We start from the raw sequence: 16,113 nt of genomic DNA, 5'->3' as shown, positions 1-16,113 counted from the left end.
GACTCGGCACTGCACTCTGGCTCTTTTAAGGTGGCTTCCTGACACCATTCTTGAAGCAAGACCTTTTAAGTTTTGCAGAGGCCTTGTGAGACAGACAGATGGTCAAGGTTGTTTGTCAGAGGCTAATGGACATGCAGCCACATACAGTGATGCCTCACTAGGGGGCGCTGTGGGACCCCGGAGAGGCAAAGGCCCGCATGAGCTGTGGGCAAAGAGGGAGGCCCCTGCCCTGACTCCTGCCCAGCACCTTGACACTCCAGCCCAGACATAGCAGAGTCTGCCCTACCGCAGAGCGAGCAGAGCCTGTTCACAGGACAGCTGGGGACACAGACCTGTATTGGGTCCCCACCGTTGGCTTTCAGTTCCCCTCACTGGCACTGGTTGGCAGTTTCCAGGCGTCCAGCAGGTGGCACTGTCATCAGGGTTAGAGGCAGCCAGTGGGTCCTTTGTGCAGCCCAGCTGCCGGGGCTAAGGCCCAGCTGGACCCAAGCACTCAGGACAGAGGCTAGGCGGGCTCCTTCCTGCAGCCCTGCTTTTGGGGCACTGGGCTCTTCAGTTCCAATAAGCCGGGGGGGGGGGGTGGGGGCAAACTGCCTGCTTCCCCCAGCTCCCTGGGGCTGGCCGGGGTGAAGGTGACAGGTCGGGGAGGCAGGTGGAGAATTGGGCCGGTGAGCTCATGGCAAAGGCGCCCAGCGGGGTGGGGGTGGGTGGCCTGGCTTATAAAGCCCCCGAGGCCCTGTGGCCTGCACAGGCTGGTTATAGACAGCACCATGGAGGGCTCTGAGGCGGTGCAGAGGGCCACGGCGCTTATTGAGGAGCGCCTGGCGCAGGAGGAAGAGAATGAGGTATGGGCACGGGTGTGGGGACCCCAGGGGATTCTAAGGAGGTCCAGCTCTACTATCAAAGGAGGTAAGAGCCTGGCTGACACATCTGTAGTGGGAAGGAGGGCAGGGGTCCCCAGGGGCCCAATGGCTCCATTCTAGCTCCAGGGTGCTCCTGGTGGAGGGAGCTGCTGGAAGTAGGAGACTGAGGCTTCAACCCCAAGAACTGAGAGACAGTGGGGTGGGCGAGCCGAGCTGGGCTCCTGAGATCCTCCACCCACCTGGGCCTCAAAGAAGCGGGCCAGGCTGCACAGAGTAGGACAGCCGGGGTGCTGCCAGAGAAGGTGGGAGTGTGGGGCCCTGAGATCTCCCAGCTGCTGGAGGGGGTTGCTGAGACGGGAGAAACTCCAGCATTTGGTCCCTGAAGAAGAATAAAGACTGGGAGCAGAGCGAAGAAGGGGTCCTGGGAAAGGAAGCATGGGTTTTCCCAGGACTACCAGCCGCACTTGGGGAGGCCTTTGGAGCATGCAGCTCTGGGCAATTGCATTTTCTCGGGGATAAAGAAGTCGGGGAAGGGGGAGGTGCAGGCTTGTCTACTCTTCATTCTGTTTAAACTGGTATTTGACTTAGAGTCTGCTCTGCCAAGTGCCAGGTGCTGTGAGGAATAAGAGGGTCAGTAGGGCCAGCCCCTGCCTCCTTACCAGCCCTACAGTCATTCTAGCCAGCATCCGTCAGCGGCAAGTCCACAGAGAAACAGGCAGAGTGAAGCAATGGTGAAATAGAGCTGTTAATGCAGCAGGGAAGGGGCACAAAGGGTAGGTGAGTCGCTCTGACTGTGGGTGCTCAAGGACTCTTGGGAACGGGACAGCATTTGAGTGGGGCCTTCAAGGCTGGTGAGTGGAGATCAGGAAGGGAGGGAATTCCAGGCTAAAGAAAAGACAGGCACTAAAGTTTGGGTGAGTGATGGTGGGACTGTTGTGAGAAAGTCTGATAGTAGGTAGGGGCTAAGGCTGGGCACAAACCAGCGAGGGCCATGGGAAAGATATTTATTCTTTGGGCAGTGGGGAGACACTAAGTGTTGGCGAGTGAGGGTGAGTGGTGCCATCTGACCTATTTTAGGAAGGCAGCTTGGATAGCCTGAGAAGGACACGTTGGAGGGGAAAGACTGGCCCTAACAGGAATGGGAGGGAGGAGATAAATCAGTTTGGAGGTAGGCTCCGTTCGAAAAAAGAGTGACTGAATGGGAGTGAGGAAGAGGGAAGGACCAGGACTCTGGTGGAAGAAGAGATGAGGACCAGGGGCGGGGGAGGGGGGGGCAGGTTTGTGGGTGAGGAGCTTGGGCTGAACCCGCTGAGGCCGGGCTGGGGCACCCCTGGATCTCTAGGAATGCCACTTCTCCCCTGGGGCCAGGTAGGTGAGTCATGCTGCAGTGCCATTTCTGGAGTCCTGCCGCTGGACACAGAGACCTTCAGCAAGGGACACGGAGCAGTCCTCATCCATTCATTCACCCAACAAATATAGCAGCAGGGCTGTTGGGACACTGGGTGCCCACAGAGCCAGCCTTCCCACCAAATACCTCCTATGTGCCCGGCACCATGCTAAGCTCTGTACAGGCATCCTTTCATTTAATCTGCACAACGATCTACAAAGTAAGGTGGGAGTTTGTTTCGTTGTGTTTCACCCAATAGCACCCAGTTCAATAAACATTGAGTTCTTATTGTATGTCAGCCCCCAAAGACAAATCTGCAGCAAAGGACTAGAGAGTCTAGTGAGCCCAAGAGTCTCTAGGTGTTCCCAGCAGGTCCCAGCCCATCAAGGTTCTCAGAGGGGAGCCTCTGTCCAGCCTGCTCCCCCTTCTTGGTGTGGGAGGCGAAGGAGAGTCCAGAAGCCCCTGGGCTGGGGATCTGTCGTGGGCGCATACAAGGTCAGGTCATCACTGAGGACTTAGGGGTGGGCAGAGATGCTGAGCGCCCCCTGTCATGATCCATTCACTCATTCATTCATTTATTCTCCAACATTCACTGAGCACCTGCTATATGCTAGACCCTGTCATAGCTGCTAGGGTTACCAAAATGATTATGACCCAAGCCCACCCTCTGGATGCTCCATGAGGAACCCAGCCAGGGTCCCACATGCGGTAGTAGCTGCAGCCCAAGGTCATCCCTTGTTCCGGGAAGAAGATGCAGTGTTTCAGGTGAGGCCACACTGGGGACACCTCAAACCATGTAAGCGCAGCACGGAAGGGAGCAGCCTGGGAAATCAGCCCCGGAGGAGTATACCACCAGAGCTCAGTGGGAAAGGCACAAGGCAGCTGAGAGCTCTGTAAGGGTGACCATTCCTCCCCAGCCGCCATCTGGACTCCCCACAGAGATGGGGTGCCCGCATTTCGCAAAAAGTGGCTTCCTTTAAAACAGAGGAGGAGCCCATGAGGAAGTGGTCCAGGCAAGTCAAAACTACAAATGGAGAGGAGACTTGGAAGGAGTTTCACCCATCTAATTACAATGAAAATGAGGGGAATGCTAGGAGTCCCTTCAAACTGAAGGCTACGCAGCTGTGGCTCCCGTCCCTCGGGTTCCCTGACAACAAGTTTCCAGTCCCAGGATTTCATGGAGCAGTAAAATCTGAGAAAAAAAGTTGGTATCTGAGAGTTGCCGAATTTTTGTATTGACACATGAATCTATTTAAAAAATAACTGTCAACTCTTACCACAATCAGTTCATCAATGCGAATTTTTAATGGCAACAAAGAAATCACCACCATCATCATCATCATCTCAGTGCTTTGAAAGGTGAATATATTTAATTTCATGAAAACTCATTCCAGTAGCCCTTGAACTTGTCTTGCTGAGGACACACGACCGTCAGTGGACAGGTGTTTGAGCTGAACTTGGGGTAGGGTTGAGTTGGGGAACTATGGGGACCTTGGCTCTGGCCAGGGGCGCTCCAGGACCAGTCAGGAGTGGGGCTCAGAAGGGCTCTGAGGTCACACAGTAGGAGGTCTTTGGGCTTTCCTTGGAGTGGGTTGGGGGAGAGGCTACCTGCCTCCCTGGGTGCTGTGGGCAGGTCCTGGAGCACATCCTCTCCTTGGCTCACCAGAAACTCCAAGGAACTGCCCAGCAGAAGCTGCCCATGGACATGCTGGTGTTGGAGGATGAGAAGCACCACAGGGCTCAGAGTCCGGCCTTACAGAAGGTTAAGGTAAGTGTGAGGGGAACCCAACCTCCACGCTCAGGGGACAGGACAGGCAGTTATGGCTTTGCTCCCCCTAGTGAGGTATGCAAACCATTATCTCAGCACCCCCCACCGGGATCATGCTAGCAATGCCAAATCTCGGCCCCACCGCAGACCTGCCGAGTCAGAATCTGCGTGTGTACAAGATCCCAGGGGATGGACTCATTTTGGAAGCCCCAGGTGACTGGGTAGCAATACAGCAGGGCACCATGCCCATGTTAAGGGGCTCAGGGAGGTTGTGTGTGCTGATTGGAGAGACCTCGGTGCTGGTACGAGGAAACCAGAGCTTCCAGAGCACTATCGTGGAAGATGATCCCATAGGATGCTTGTCTGAAGGGCATCAACCAAGCCATAATAGAAGTTAACTCTGGGAGAGAAGGGCTTCCTCTTCATACCTTTTATGTTTCTGTATTACTTTTTTTTTAATTTTTAAAAAATTTATTTATTTGAGAAAGAGAGCACAAGCGGGGGAAGGGACAGAGAGAGCGAGAGAAGCAGGCTCCCCGCTGAGCAGGGAGCCCAGTGCGGGGTTCCATCCCAGGACCCTGGGATCATGACCTGAGCTGAAGGCACAAGTTTAACTGAGCCACCCAGGCACCCCTGTTTCTATATTACTTTTGTGATCTCACACACACACAAATGAAACTGCATGGAAAGCTGAGGATTCAGATTCCATTCTGAAGGCCTGGGCTGAGGGTTACCTCTGAGATTCCCTCCTCCTACCCTTCAACTACATGAAGGCTCAAAGCTGGCAGCTTCTACGCAGTCCCCTCAAGTCTCCCCTTGTCCCCTGATCCCCATCTGTGTCCCGGTCTCATCTGCTTCTCCTAGTCCTGGGCAGGAGAGCTAGACCTGGATTCTCTCTCTCCTGAGAAGCTCTCTCTATCCTCCTCCCCCAGCTTAGCTCAGGGACCCCAAGGCCCCAGCATGGGGTTTGATGAGCCACCTCCATGCAGGGCCAAGAGCGTGTGCGCAAGACATCCCTAGATCTTCGGCGGGAGATCATCGACGTGGGTGGGATCCAGAACCTCATCGAGCTGCGGAAAAAACGCAAGCAGAAGAAGCGGGAAGCACTGATGGCCTCCCAGGAGCCACCTCCAGAGCCCGAGGAGATCGTAAGGGTCTTGGGGAGGACACCTGTGTCGGCAGGGGGCATGGGGAACCCAGGAGGGCCTCTGATCACTGCAGGGCAGCCTTCCATTACTGGTTTCATGCCTTCCAGACTGGCCCTGTGGAAGAGGAGACATTCCTGAAAGCAGCCGTGGAGGGGAAAATGAAGGTCATTGAGAAGTTCCTGGCCGATGGGGGTTCCCCGGACACCTGTGATAAGGTGATGTTCTACTTGCACCTGGGCCTGCCTCCCTTTCAGAGTTGCCACCCCCACTCCGCCCACTTGTAGGCCTGTTTGAGAACAGGCATGGGGTGTCCTTTGGGAGGGGGCCCTTAGATATGGGATGCCACCTTGCCCATGCAGGAATTTACCTAAATCCTTAGGCCCTTTTCAACTTGAACTACCTCCAGAGTAACAAATGTCATGTGGTCTTTTAGGGAAGAAAGAGGAATGGAATTAAGTAAAAAAAGAGCCCAAACCAAGAATTTGGGGCTCAAATCCCATCTCTATCACTCCCTAACCATGTGACCTGCAGCTAGCTCTGTGTCTCAGTTTCCTCCTCTGTAAAATGGCCTGCTTCCCTCAGAGCATGTCATGGGGATCAAATGGAATATTAATGCCTCGATTAGTATTTACTGACTGAAGGAAAAAACTATAAAGCACATGCTAGGATATTATATTATTTTTGTGTCGCATTGTATAATACGTTTCCTTTTAAAACTTATTATTGTATTGTGGCCAAATACATATAACATGAAATATGCCACTTTAGTCATTCTAAGTGTACAGTTCAGTGGCATTCATTATATTTACCATGCTGTGCAACCATCACCACGATTTTCAAAACCTTTCCATCACCCTTCATACTTTCCTGTTTTCCCTGAAACTGCCTTTCACATTGGCAGAGCGCTCTTTCACACTCATCTCCCGGGATTAAGCAACTTAATGGTCACCCTCTGCAGCCTGCATCATTGTGGGCTTAGACTACATGGCCCTTCCACTCCATGAGACTCGGGAGTCTCAATCCTCTCGGTCTATCCAAACACCTCCCACCTCTGAGCACTGTGCCAGGTGCTGGGAGTGCAAAAAAGGAAAGACCAGAGTTGAGAGTAGAGGGAGACTGGCACACAGCCAGATCTTGACTGTGGGAAGATATGCCTCACGGCCCGAGTGTTTCAAGAGACCAAAGCAAAATGCTAAAGTTCATTTCTTCCTTGAATCAGTCATGGGTGCGCACCTGCCCCTTCTGGCCCTGGGCTAGGCACTCAGGGGAAACAGAGTCTAGTAAGACTTGGCCTGCCTTCCAATCCCCTCTCACTGTTTCTCTGGGTCCCCTGGGGGCAGCTCTGGCCTAGAGGTTTCAAGATAATGGCACTTGAGCTGCCCTGCCTCTTGAAGGAGTAGCAAGAATTCATCAAGCACTCACAGAAAGTAAGGGCAAAAATGGGCATTGCCGGCAGAGGGAACAGCCCGTGTCAAGGCCTAGCTTGATGTGCTTGGGGGTGGGGGACAGTGAGAAGGTCAGAGTTCCCAGGGCATAAGAGGGCTCCAAGGCTGGTCTGGATAGAACATGAAGGAGCTGCCAGAACATGGAAGCTATGGGGTACCAGCACAGGGCTCAGAATCGAAATGGGGTAAGGCCTGATCTCAGCCTGAGGCCAGAGATCAGGCCCTGACAGTCTCTCTGGGGACAGTTCCACCGGACAGCACTTCATCGAGCTTCCCTGGAAGGTCACATGGAGATCCTGGAGAAGCTTCTGGACCGTGGGGCCACTGTGGACTTCCAGGATCGGGTGAGCAAGAGATACCTATTGGGTGGGAGGTAGGAGGTGGGCCCAGCACCAGTAGACCCCCTCTCCCTGCAAACCTGTGCCGACCTGGGAGACAAACAGGCTTCCTCTGGGGCCAGGCCCCACCTCCAGTAGGTTGTATGGCCTGGAGCCATCCTCTGTAAACCTGGCTTGGACCCGAGGGTTCTCCTGCTCTGCTCGGTCCATTGCCCAGGCACAGGCATGCCCCTGCCCCTTCCCTGCCCCCTTTCCTTCGATTCCTCTTGCCCTCTTGGCCGGGGTCCTTTCCCCCAGGGCATTTTCTCCCTTCCAGCCCCATCTTTCCCTTCCAGCTGGACTGCACAGCCATGCATTGGGCCTGCCGCGGGGGCTGCTTGGAGGTGGTAAAGCTCCTGCAAAGCCGAGGAGCAGACACCAACATTAGGGACAAGGTGAGGCAATAACGCTCATAGGTATTAGGTGGCTGGGGAGGGAGGGCGAGGGGCAGAGAACAGAAAAGCCCAGGAAGCAGGAGGATGGTGAGCTGGTCTGGTTTCTAGAGGGGCTGCAGAGCCCAGGGAGGGGTCTTGGCCATCACCTGTAGGTCCTTGGGGACCACCATCTGGGGATGGGAGCAGGAAGGACAGAGGAGAGGGGAAGAGAAGAAATCCACTATTTAGGGGGCTTTGGGATCACCCAAACGATGCGGGATTTGTTCATCCGTGCCATCCTTCTTCATCCTTTATCTATCTGTCCATCCATCCATCCATTCATTTATTCATCTGTTCGCTTGTTTATTTGTCCACCATTTTTCTATGCATTCATTCCTTTGTGTGTAACCTTGAACTAGTGACAGCCTCTGAGCCTCTGTGGCTTATCTGTCACATGTCTTACAGAATTCTTATATAATTAGATGGGGCAATGTATGTAAATTATTTATTCAGCATAAGGCTGATGTTTTATAAGCTTTTGCCATGCCTGTCACATAGTTACCTCTCAGTAAATGGCATCTATTATAATTATTAAAAGAAGGGCAGAGGAGTGAACAGCTGGGTGAGAGGGAAACCATAGAAGGCCTCCCAGAGGATGAGGCACCTAATGCTTCCGAGGTAGACCATTGGATAGGATGGTGGAAATCGTAGCATTCCCAGTCGTTGCAGGGCTCAGGCCTTGGCACTAGGACTTGGGGAAGGGATTAGGCTGGAGTTAGGACAGCCTCCCTCCCAGGGGCACCACAGTCCAGACCCCTTCAGCCAGCAGTTCCTGCTTCCTTCCCACACAGCTGCTGAGTACCCCCCTGCATGTGGCAGTCCGGACAGGGCACGTGGAGATCGTGCAGCACTTTCTATCCCTGGGCCTGGACATCAATGCCAAAGACAGAGTGAGTGTCCAGCTTCCCTTCTGCTCAGCCAATCCTGGGGGTGCAGGAAGCCTGAGGGCTCCCATATGCCCCCCGTGGGCCATACTGAGTGTCACATTGGCTCTAGGAAGGGGACAGTGCCCTGCACGATGCTGTGAGGCTCAACCGCTACAAAATCATCAAACTGCTGCTCCTGCATGGGGCTGACATGATGACCAAGAACCTAGTAAGTTCATTGCTTCCCTGATTCAGTAATTAGTGGGCACCACTCACCCAGGCTCTGTGCTAGGCACTCAGAGGAAATACAGAACTGAGCAAGACTCAGCCTGCCCTCGGAGCACACTCACAGTGGAGGGTCTTTCTGGACCCCTGGGAATTTGGGGCCCACCCACCTTCCCAGCTCTCTCTATGCTTATCTCTGTCCAGAGTGCAAGTGCAGAGGAAGGGCCAGAAAGGACAGTAAGAGGACTTCCCAAAGGCTCCCAAATAGATCAAAGGGGGTCCTAATGTCTAGGCCCAGGGAGGGACATGGAGGAACACAGCTGGAAGGAACCTGAGTGCTTGGTTGGCACGACTGCCCCTAGCACACTGTGTGGGCCTGGAGTTCTCTCAGGGTCCTACGTCCCCTAGTCTTCTCTGGGGTCTGGAGCAATCACGAAAGAGGGGGAATGGGAGGGCCCCCCTGACTCGAGAAAGACTAAGGGGATAATGGGAAAGTCAGGAAGATATGGGGAGGCAGTGGGTGGGGGTTTCTCAACCAGGACATTATTGACATTTTGGGCTGGATAATTGGTGTGAGGGAACTGTCCTGTGCATTACTGGATGTTAAAGCAGCATCCTTGGCCTCTATTCACCAAATGCCAGTAGTTCCCACTTACCTGATTGTGACAACCACAAACATTCTAGACATCGCCAGTTGCCCCTGGTTGGAACCCCTGGTCTAGATGAGGGAACCTCCTGGTACAAACTTCTGAACAGTGACCAGATCTCCGCTTGCTTCCCCCAGGCAGGAAAGACCCCCACGGACCTGGTGCAGCTGTGGCAAGCTGACACCCGGCAGGCTCTGGAGCACCCTGAGCCCGAGCCAGGGTCAGAGCAGAACGGGCTGGAGGGTCCTGCCCAGAGTGGGCAGGAGCCCCCCCAGCCTGTGCCAGCCCACTAAACACCTGTCCCAGGCCAGCTGGGCACCCGGGCTGTCCCCTGCATGCAGCCAGAGGCTCTTAAGAACGGCCCCCAGAGCTGAGGACCCTGCCATTCCTCTGCGTACGATCCGGGACACCCACAAGCTACTGCAATAAAAAAAGTCGTTTTTGCTATTGGTGATGTTTGTTTCGATTTGTGTCTAAAATGTTTAGGAGTGAAGGAAAACGGAGCCAGGGTAGGTTCAGGGAAGAGGGGAGCCTGGAGCCCTTTGGCCTCAGCCCTGTGGCTTTTCCTACCGAGGTGTCTTCTTGCTTCTTTCCTGCCAGCCCTCTTCCCAAATTCCCAGCGTGGGTCCGCTGCTCCGCGCACCCCTCCTGCCCCTCCCCCCGTCCTGGTGACCGCCGTCCCACAGGGCTGTGTGCGGCCAGCACAGGCTCGTCACGCGGCGGCCCGCCCGCGCAGGGGGAGCCTGGCCCGGGATCAGGGGCAGCGGAGCGCGGGCGCAGGGCGGCGGTTCCCCGCGGCGGCTCAGCAACCACGCCTCCCTCCCGCAGGGCGGGGCCGGCTCAGCCAATCGGCTCCGCCAACCGCGGCCTGCCTTCCGGGCTTTGGGGCCGGGAATTGTGGGAGGAGGGCCCGGGCCCCACTGGAGAAGCCCTGTAGGTCGGTATTCCAGGAACCGCCCCCCCCCCACGTCTGGCCCGAGGGACACTCGGTTGTGGCATTTGTCCAGCTGCCCCCTGAGGGGAGCGAGGCCATGGGGCCTATAGGCTTAGCCTCTGACCCTGGGGACTCTCAGCCCAGGCCTGCCCCGGCACCAATAGTCAGGGGGCAGCAAATTTTTAACTAGACACACTGATCATTAACAGGGTAGGAAGGAGTTCAGACTCAGCCTCACTCAGGGGCAGAGACCAGCTGGGCCTCGGGCCTCTTGCAGAGATGTTGGGCCGTGGAGTCTGGTCCTCCGTGAGGCAGGGGCTGAGCAGGGGCTTGTCCAGGAATGTGGGGGGCTGGGCCTCAGGGGAGGGGAGGAAGGTGGACATTGCAGGCATCTACCCCCCTGTGACCACCCCCTTCACTGCCACGGCAGAGGTGGACTATGGGAAACTGGAGGAGAACCTGCACAAATTGGGTACCTTCCCCTTCCGAGGTAAGTGGGGTCTGTCCTCTGGGGGAGTCGAGGGAGATGTGAATGACCCCAGTCTCCTCAGCCAGTGAGCTGCTCAGAGACATTGGGTACCTCAGGAGGAGTCGTTTTATTCTGGGAGAGGAGCAGGGGGCACTGCTCTGGGGTCAGGAGGCAGGAAGCTCCTTGCTGGCGTGCAACCTTGACTGAGTCTCACCTGCCTCGGTTTCCCCAGTTGTAAACTACCAGAGTGCCTTCTTAGGCCCCAGGTAATAGGTATGAAAGTCCTTGTCAGCTAAACACTGTGCGGTTGTGAAGGCAGCTGGGGGCATCACGTGGCAACCCAGCCAGTGGGCTCATCTCCCTACAAGCCTTGTTTGCACACTCTCTTCTGAGCCAAGCCTCCCTGGATCCTCTGACTCATTTCCTCTTTACACGTGGGTCTCCCCTCGCTGAGGTCAGGGACCGGACAACAATGCAACACAGCCACAGGCACAATAAATGAAGGGAAGAAGTGGCCAGGTCCTCCCATCCTGCCCACCCTCGTCTGTCACCCGTGACAAGTCCCTGAGGCGGTAATCTCACTAGCCCCATTTCACAGACGGGGAGCTGGGGCTCAGAGTGACACAGTTGCTTGCCCAAGGTCATTGCTAATACATGGCTGAGCTGGGATTTGAACCCAGGTCTGACTGCAGGGCTATGCTTGGTTTCACTCCACAGCACTAACCGCTGAGCTGCTAGACCAGACTGTTTCAACAAATAAAGTCTGGTTGGCACCAGCTCTGGGAGTGGAGAGGTTCTGACCGAGGCAGGGCAGCGGAGCAGTTGAGAACATGGACTCTGGATTCAGATCACAACTCTGCCACTGACCTAGCTGTGAGATCATCTCTCTAAGCCTCAGTCTCCCCATCTGACACCTGGGAGTAATGATGCCCACATCGTACGATGGCTGGGAGAGAAATCCAAGAGAGGGCAAATGAAAGCACACTGTGAATAGAAAAGGGTGATGTACCCTAGAAGTTATGGATCCAGTGGTCACAATCACTAGGACCACAGGTCCATAGAGCTGCTTTGTGACAGTGACTACTGACCTGACCAAACCCCATCCACATCTCAGGGTTGAGGTGATGGGACCCTTTCCTAGGGCTCAGTGAATGCCCTGTGGATGCCCATGGTGAGCAGTGACACAAACTCTAAGTAAATTTCTTTTCGGGCGCAGCTTGCTGGGGCCTGAGAGTCTGCACGGAGGCCTGCGTCTCTTGAAGCAAAGTGAGAAGCTCCTTGAATCTCTTATTTATTAAAAAAAATTTTTTTTAAGTAATGTCTATGCCCAGCATGGGGTTTGAACTCATGACCGCAAGATCAAGAGTCGCATGCTCCACTGACTGAGCCAGCCAGGCGCCCCTTGCTCCTTGAATCTTAAGAGGAAGGAAGACTCGGCTTCACCCTCCAGGTTCAATGACACCCTGGTGCAGGGGGTGGGGAGGGTGAACTCTGCGTCCAGTGCCTGCCTGCCACCCAGAGAATCCACAGACACCCCCAGGCTCTTCTCTGGACCTTTCCTTCCCTCCTAGCTGCTCATTCACTCCTGCAGAGCACACGGGGGTGCCCAGGATCACAGGCTGCTGTGGATTTGGCAGGCCACGGGCCATGGGTGCCCACTAACCCACACAGGGTCCTGCTCCCGCCTCATCTCTCTCTTACCCACACACCAGGGAGGCAGTGGGCTGAGTAGAAAGAGCTCAGCATCCCGAGTTAGAAGGCTGGGTAAGAATCCTGGTTCTGCCAGTTATGGCGACCTTGGAGAAATCCCTGAACCTCTCTAATCTGACTTCCTCATTTTAGAATGGAACTGAGCCACAGGGTTAACGCATTCCTCCCAAGGAGCTCAAGTGTGAGGGCCTGGCATAAAGAATAGAGCCATAGGGTCCTGTCACTGCTCCCAGGACACAGCCAGAATGCCCGGGAAAGGAGCCGTGAGCAACTTTTGCTCGACAGACAATGTTTTCCTGGCCCTGTCCTGGCCCCCGGCTTTGGCTTTGCTGCACAACACTCGGGGGCAGAGGAGGAAGCCCTCACATACCACAGTGCCAGGGCCTCCTGCAGTAAGTTAAAGGGCCTCCAAAGGGGAGGTGGGAACCTGCCTTTGATGAATCAGTGAACGGTTAGAGATTCTTCTGGAAGGTATTGCCTGAAACTGTGTAGCTCTCTTTATTTCTTATTTTTGAATTGTTAATTTTTACTGATTATTTGTATAAAGAGTATCATTTTTAAATGAAAGTTATAACTAGAGACCGGAGGGTAAAACTGTTGCAGAGGGGCCATTTGGCCCTGAGCTCACTCCTACAAACAACCTCGAAGATGAACTTTGAGTTGTTATTTCCCAAATGAGGTTAGTGGACGACCACAGAGCTACTTCAGCAGGACTAGGGAGATGATGTTCCCCATGAAACTTTGAGCTTGTATCTTATTCCCTTAGTACATAGACAAAGATATTATTGTGTATATTAAAGCCATTACTTTGTTAAATAAAAATATTTTGTTTAAAAAAAATCACAATTTTTACAACCCTGTTTTGGCATTTACTTTGGCATTCACTTTTAAAAAGTGAAATGTGGTTTTTAAAAAATGTGTTAGATGCCTCTGGGAGAAAATTAGAGGGGCCCAGGCCTGTTTCTACCCTGAGAGGCTCTGGATATAATTTGGGATTGTGGGCCAGGCTTTCCACTGTCTGTACCTACAGAGAGCCTGGCCAGGTGGCCCACCTGCTCATCATCTAAACTGTGTCCATTTAACCAGGGCTCAGGGGGAGGGGGGATATTTCTGGGCTTGCAGGTGTGTCACTGAGGCACGAGGTAGCAGCCCCCATCCTGGAATGGCCTCTGGGATCTGGCATCTGGTGAAGACCCCTATCCTATCTGCTCTGCCTTCTCAGCCCACTGTTGTCTCCTCTCAGTTGTGACCTCATGTTATTCTAGAATGAGCTCCTTCCCGGGCCCCTTTCCTTCTGGACCCTGCTCCGTAAAGGGGTTGGGGCTGCAAATGTGCCAAGCTGGCAGCAGGGGTGGGCCCTGAATGAAAGGAGACACCGACGTCAGGCAGCCTGGAATGGATGCCTGGAATGGAAGGACCCCTTCAGCCGTGGTCGGCGCACCTGCCCCCTGGGGGCCACTGGATGGAGAGGGAGAGAAACCAAAGATTGGAAAAGAAGGATTGAGTTGCAGAATGGGTCACAAGCAGAAGGCAGAAGGGACTCAGAATTGGGGAAGCTGCTTTTCCACTGACCTCGGGGACAGCTGTCAGGGTGGGAGACGGGACTTGGGCCTCAGGAAACGGCCTGCCAGGTTGGACATGAGGGATGCTGTGGCCTCTCCCCACCCCGCCCCCCTAGCCACCTTCCTCACAATGGGGTTCATTGCTGAGGTGGGAGGGGCATCCTAGGAAGGGTCCAGCTAGGGGCCTGCCAGCCAGACAGCCTCGGGGAACCTGCCCTTTCAAGCATGAACCATACCATCCGGGCTCCCCCACTCCCAGTGTGCTCTTAGCTCTGCCTGCCTGGCTTAGGGTCCTGGAGGCCTTCTTGGAGCTCATCCAGCAACCATCATGCAAGGTGGTGCTGGGGGCTGCCCTCTTACTCGGCGGTGGAGGCCTCATGCTGTGGATTCAGAGGAGGAGGAGAAGGAAGACATCCCCTGCTCCTGCCCGGGAGGAGCAGGGGCTACCCGAAGGTCACCAAGCAAAGAATGAGAACTGGATTAAATCTCACTTTAGCCGCCTTTCCGAAGAGAAGCTGGCCGCCAGCAGCAGCAGCCCCCCTGCCCCCGAGAGCGGCAGTGGGGCGGCCAGCACCACGGTGCGCACGGAGACCTTCCCCACCAGGCAAGGAGAGGTGGGCGCAGCTCTGCACCGGCAGTCCTTCACCAGCAAGCAGAGGTTGGCTGGCTCCTCGCTGACCAGAGAGACCCAGAGGGAGTCTGGAAAATCCTCGTCCATGGATGCGGCCACCTGGGCCGCTGTGGCTGCCTGTACCAAGGAGATTGACAACCTGGGACAGCAGCTGGCTAATTCCATGTTGCAGCGTGCCACGATTTACCAGAACTCAGGCCACCTGGAGTCCAAAGACATCAACCAGGAGGAGCTGAAGGCCCTCGAGGAGGTGGAGTTGAAGCTGAAGGGGAATTTCCTCACTCAGCGAGAAACCGCGGTAGCCGGCATGAACCACACGCACACCTTCCATGGCCACGGTCACCACGGCCACCAGGGTTATCTGAGCCACCCGAGCCACCCGAGCCACAGTCTGCCCAACCGCAGCCAACACACCTACCACCCCTTTGAAGCCACCACCTAACCACAGATGGAGACGCCCCTTCCCCCGACAGGGCTGGCACACGAGTGCAGGCCTGTTTTCTCTCCTGGGGGGCAACCCGTGTGGCCCAGGATGAGAGGCTGCCGCCCAAAACCCTTCTTCCTCAGCCCCCCACGGGGCTCCTGGGCCCCTTCAAGTCTGTGAGTAGGGTCTGTCACGGAGAATGGCTCCCGGCGGAGGGGCAGGTGGAAGGAAGGGAAGCAGCCAAGACACACGCCCAGGCCCCTGAAGACCCACTGAGAGAAGACAGGCGAGGCAGATCCCAGGAGTAGCTGAGAGCCCCAGACCGACGCCAAATGCCTGGAACTGAGCCAATAAAGCCTTGTATACCCTCATTCTGAGTCTGGGGGGCTCTGTGGCCAGCCTCAGGACTGGGAGGGGATACGGGGAGAGGGTTCCTGCTCCCCAGTCCTCTTCGTGTGGCCCTTGGCTTGGGCTTTTTGCTGGGCTGATTCAAGACTCCATAAATCAGCTTCCCCGGGTCTCAGGTTCTGGGGATGGGACGTCTCCCGGGAGCTCAGCACCCACCAACCCGCTGTTGGCCAGGGAAGGAGGAAGCAGCCAGGTGTTGAGAGGTGGGGGGAGAGACAGGCTTTCAGAAGCTAGTAAGCAAGGTGGGGTGTGGGTCTTCTGTCCTCTTGGTGTCATCTTCACCCTATCTCCTGCTGCTCGAGTCATGTGGCCTCCTGCACTGCAGTGCTCTCTCCCTGCCCCACCTGCTTTCCGGGGCCACTGGGATCCCCATTAATGCCTCCCCCGCCTACCGTCAGAGCTGTTGTGCCGTATACTCTCTCTTCCTGTTTGTGTTACCATGGCTGGGGCTGCTGCTGGACTATGGGCTGCTGCTGGTACTACGGATTAGGAGTATTACTAGTACTGCGGGCTGCTGCTGGTACTACGGATTAGGAGTATTACTAGTACTGCGGGCTGCTGCTGGTACTACGGATTAGGAGTATTACTAGTACTGCGGGCTGCTGCTGGTACGGATTAGGGGTATTACTAGTACTGCGGGCTGCTGCTGGTACTACGGATTAGGAGTATTACTAGTACTGCGGGCTGCTGCTGGTACTACGGATTAGGAGTATTACTAGTACTGTGGGCTGCTGCTGGTACTATGGATTAGGAGTATTACTAGTACTACCAGCAGCTCCCTCTTTTTTTTTTTTCTTTTCAGTTTTTAGTATGTG

General features: G+C 55.1%; 3 protein-coding genes across 5 annotated transcripts in view; all 3 read left to right on the top strand.

Moving 5' to 3' along the window:
* The first annotated feature begins 661 nt into the window (after positions 1 to 661).
* On the top strand, positions 662 to 9,607 carry ANKRD2 (ankyrin repeat domain 2). Its single transcript, XM_036111566.2, is given in 10 exon segments — positions 662 to 754; positions 756 to 845; positions 3,917 to 4,018; positions 5,008 to 5,166; positions 5,274 to 5,381; positions 6,857 to 6,955; positions 7,285 to 7,383; positions 8,214 to 8,312; positions 8,419 to 8,517; positions 9,298 to 9,607. Coding segments are annotated over 10 exon segments (1,089 nt in total). The 5' UTR covers positions 662 to 676; the 3' UTR covers positions 9,454 to 9,607.
* A 432-nt stretch (positions 9,608 to 10,039) lies between these two features.
* Positions 10,040 to 16,113, top strand: part of HOGA1 (4-hydroxy-2-oxoglutarate aldolase 1) — a 28,867-nt gene continuing 22,793 nt past the window's right edge. For all 3 annotated transcript variants that reach the window (XR_004923324.2, XM_078077281.1, XM_036111567.2), the window contains exon 1: positions 10,040 to 10,584. Coding sequence is in view for 2 of the 3 variants with exons in the window: in XM_078077281.1 (XP_077933407.1) it covers positions 10,374 to 10,584 (211 nt within the window). In the remaining variant the exon portion in view is untranslated. The remainder of the gene's footprint in view (positions 10,585 to 16,113) is intronic.
* C7H10orf62 (chromosome 7 C10orf62 homolog) lies at positions 10,595 to 15,261 on the top strand. The gene has a single exon (XM_036111570.2). It carries the CDS (start codon positions 14,213 to 14,215, stop codon positions 14,906 to 14,908), a length of 696 nt encoding a protein of 231 aa, XP_035967463.1. The 5' UTR covers positions 10,595 to 14,212; the 3' UTR covers positions 14,909 to 15,261.

Source organism: Halichoerus grypus, chromosome 7, assembly GCF_964656455.1.
Source record: "Halichoerus grypus chromosome 7, mHalGry1.hap1.1, whole genome shotgun sequence".
In the NCBI taxonomy this organism is placed as follows: Eukaryota; Metazoa; Chordata; class Mammalia; order Carnivora; family Phocidae; genus Halichoerus; species Halichoerus grypus.
The sequence above is the reverse complement of the archived record's forward strand: the minus strand, read 5'-3'. Positions and strand labels throughout refer to the sequence as shown.

Coding starts and splice junctions, on each gene's coding strand:
- C7H10orf62 (XM_036111570.2), top strand. CDS start 14,213: ATGCTGTGGATTCAGAGGAGGAGGAGAAGGAAGACATCCCCTGCTCCT.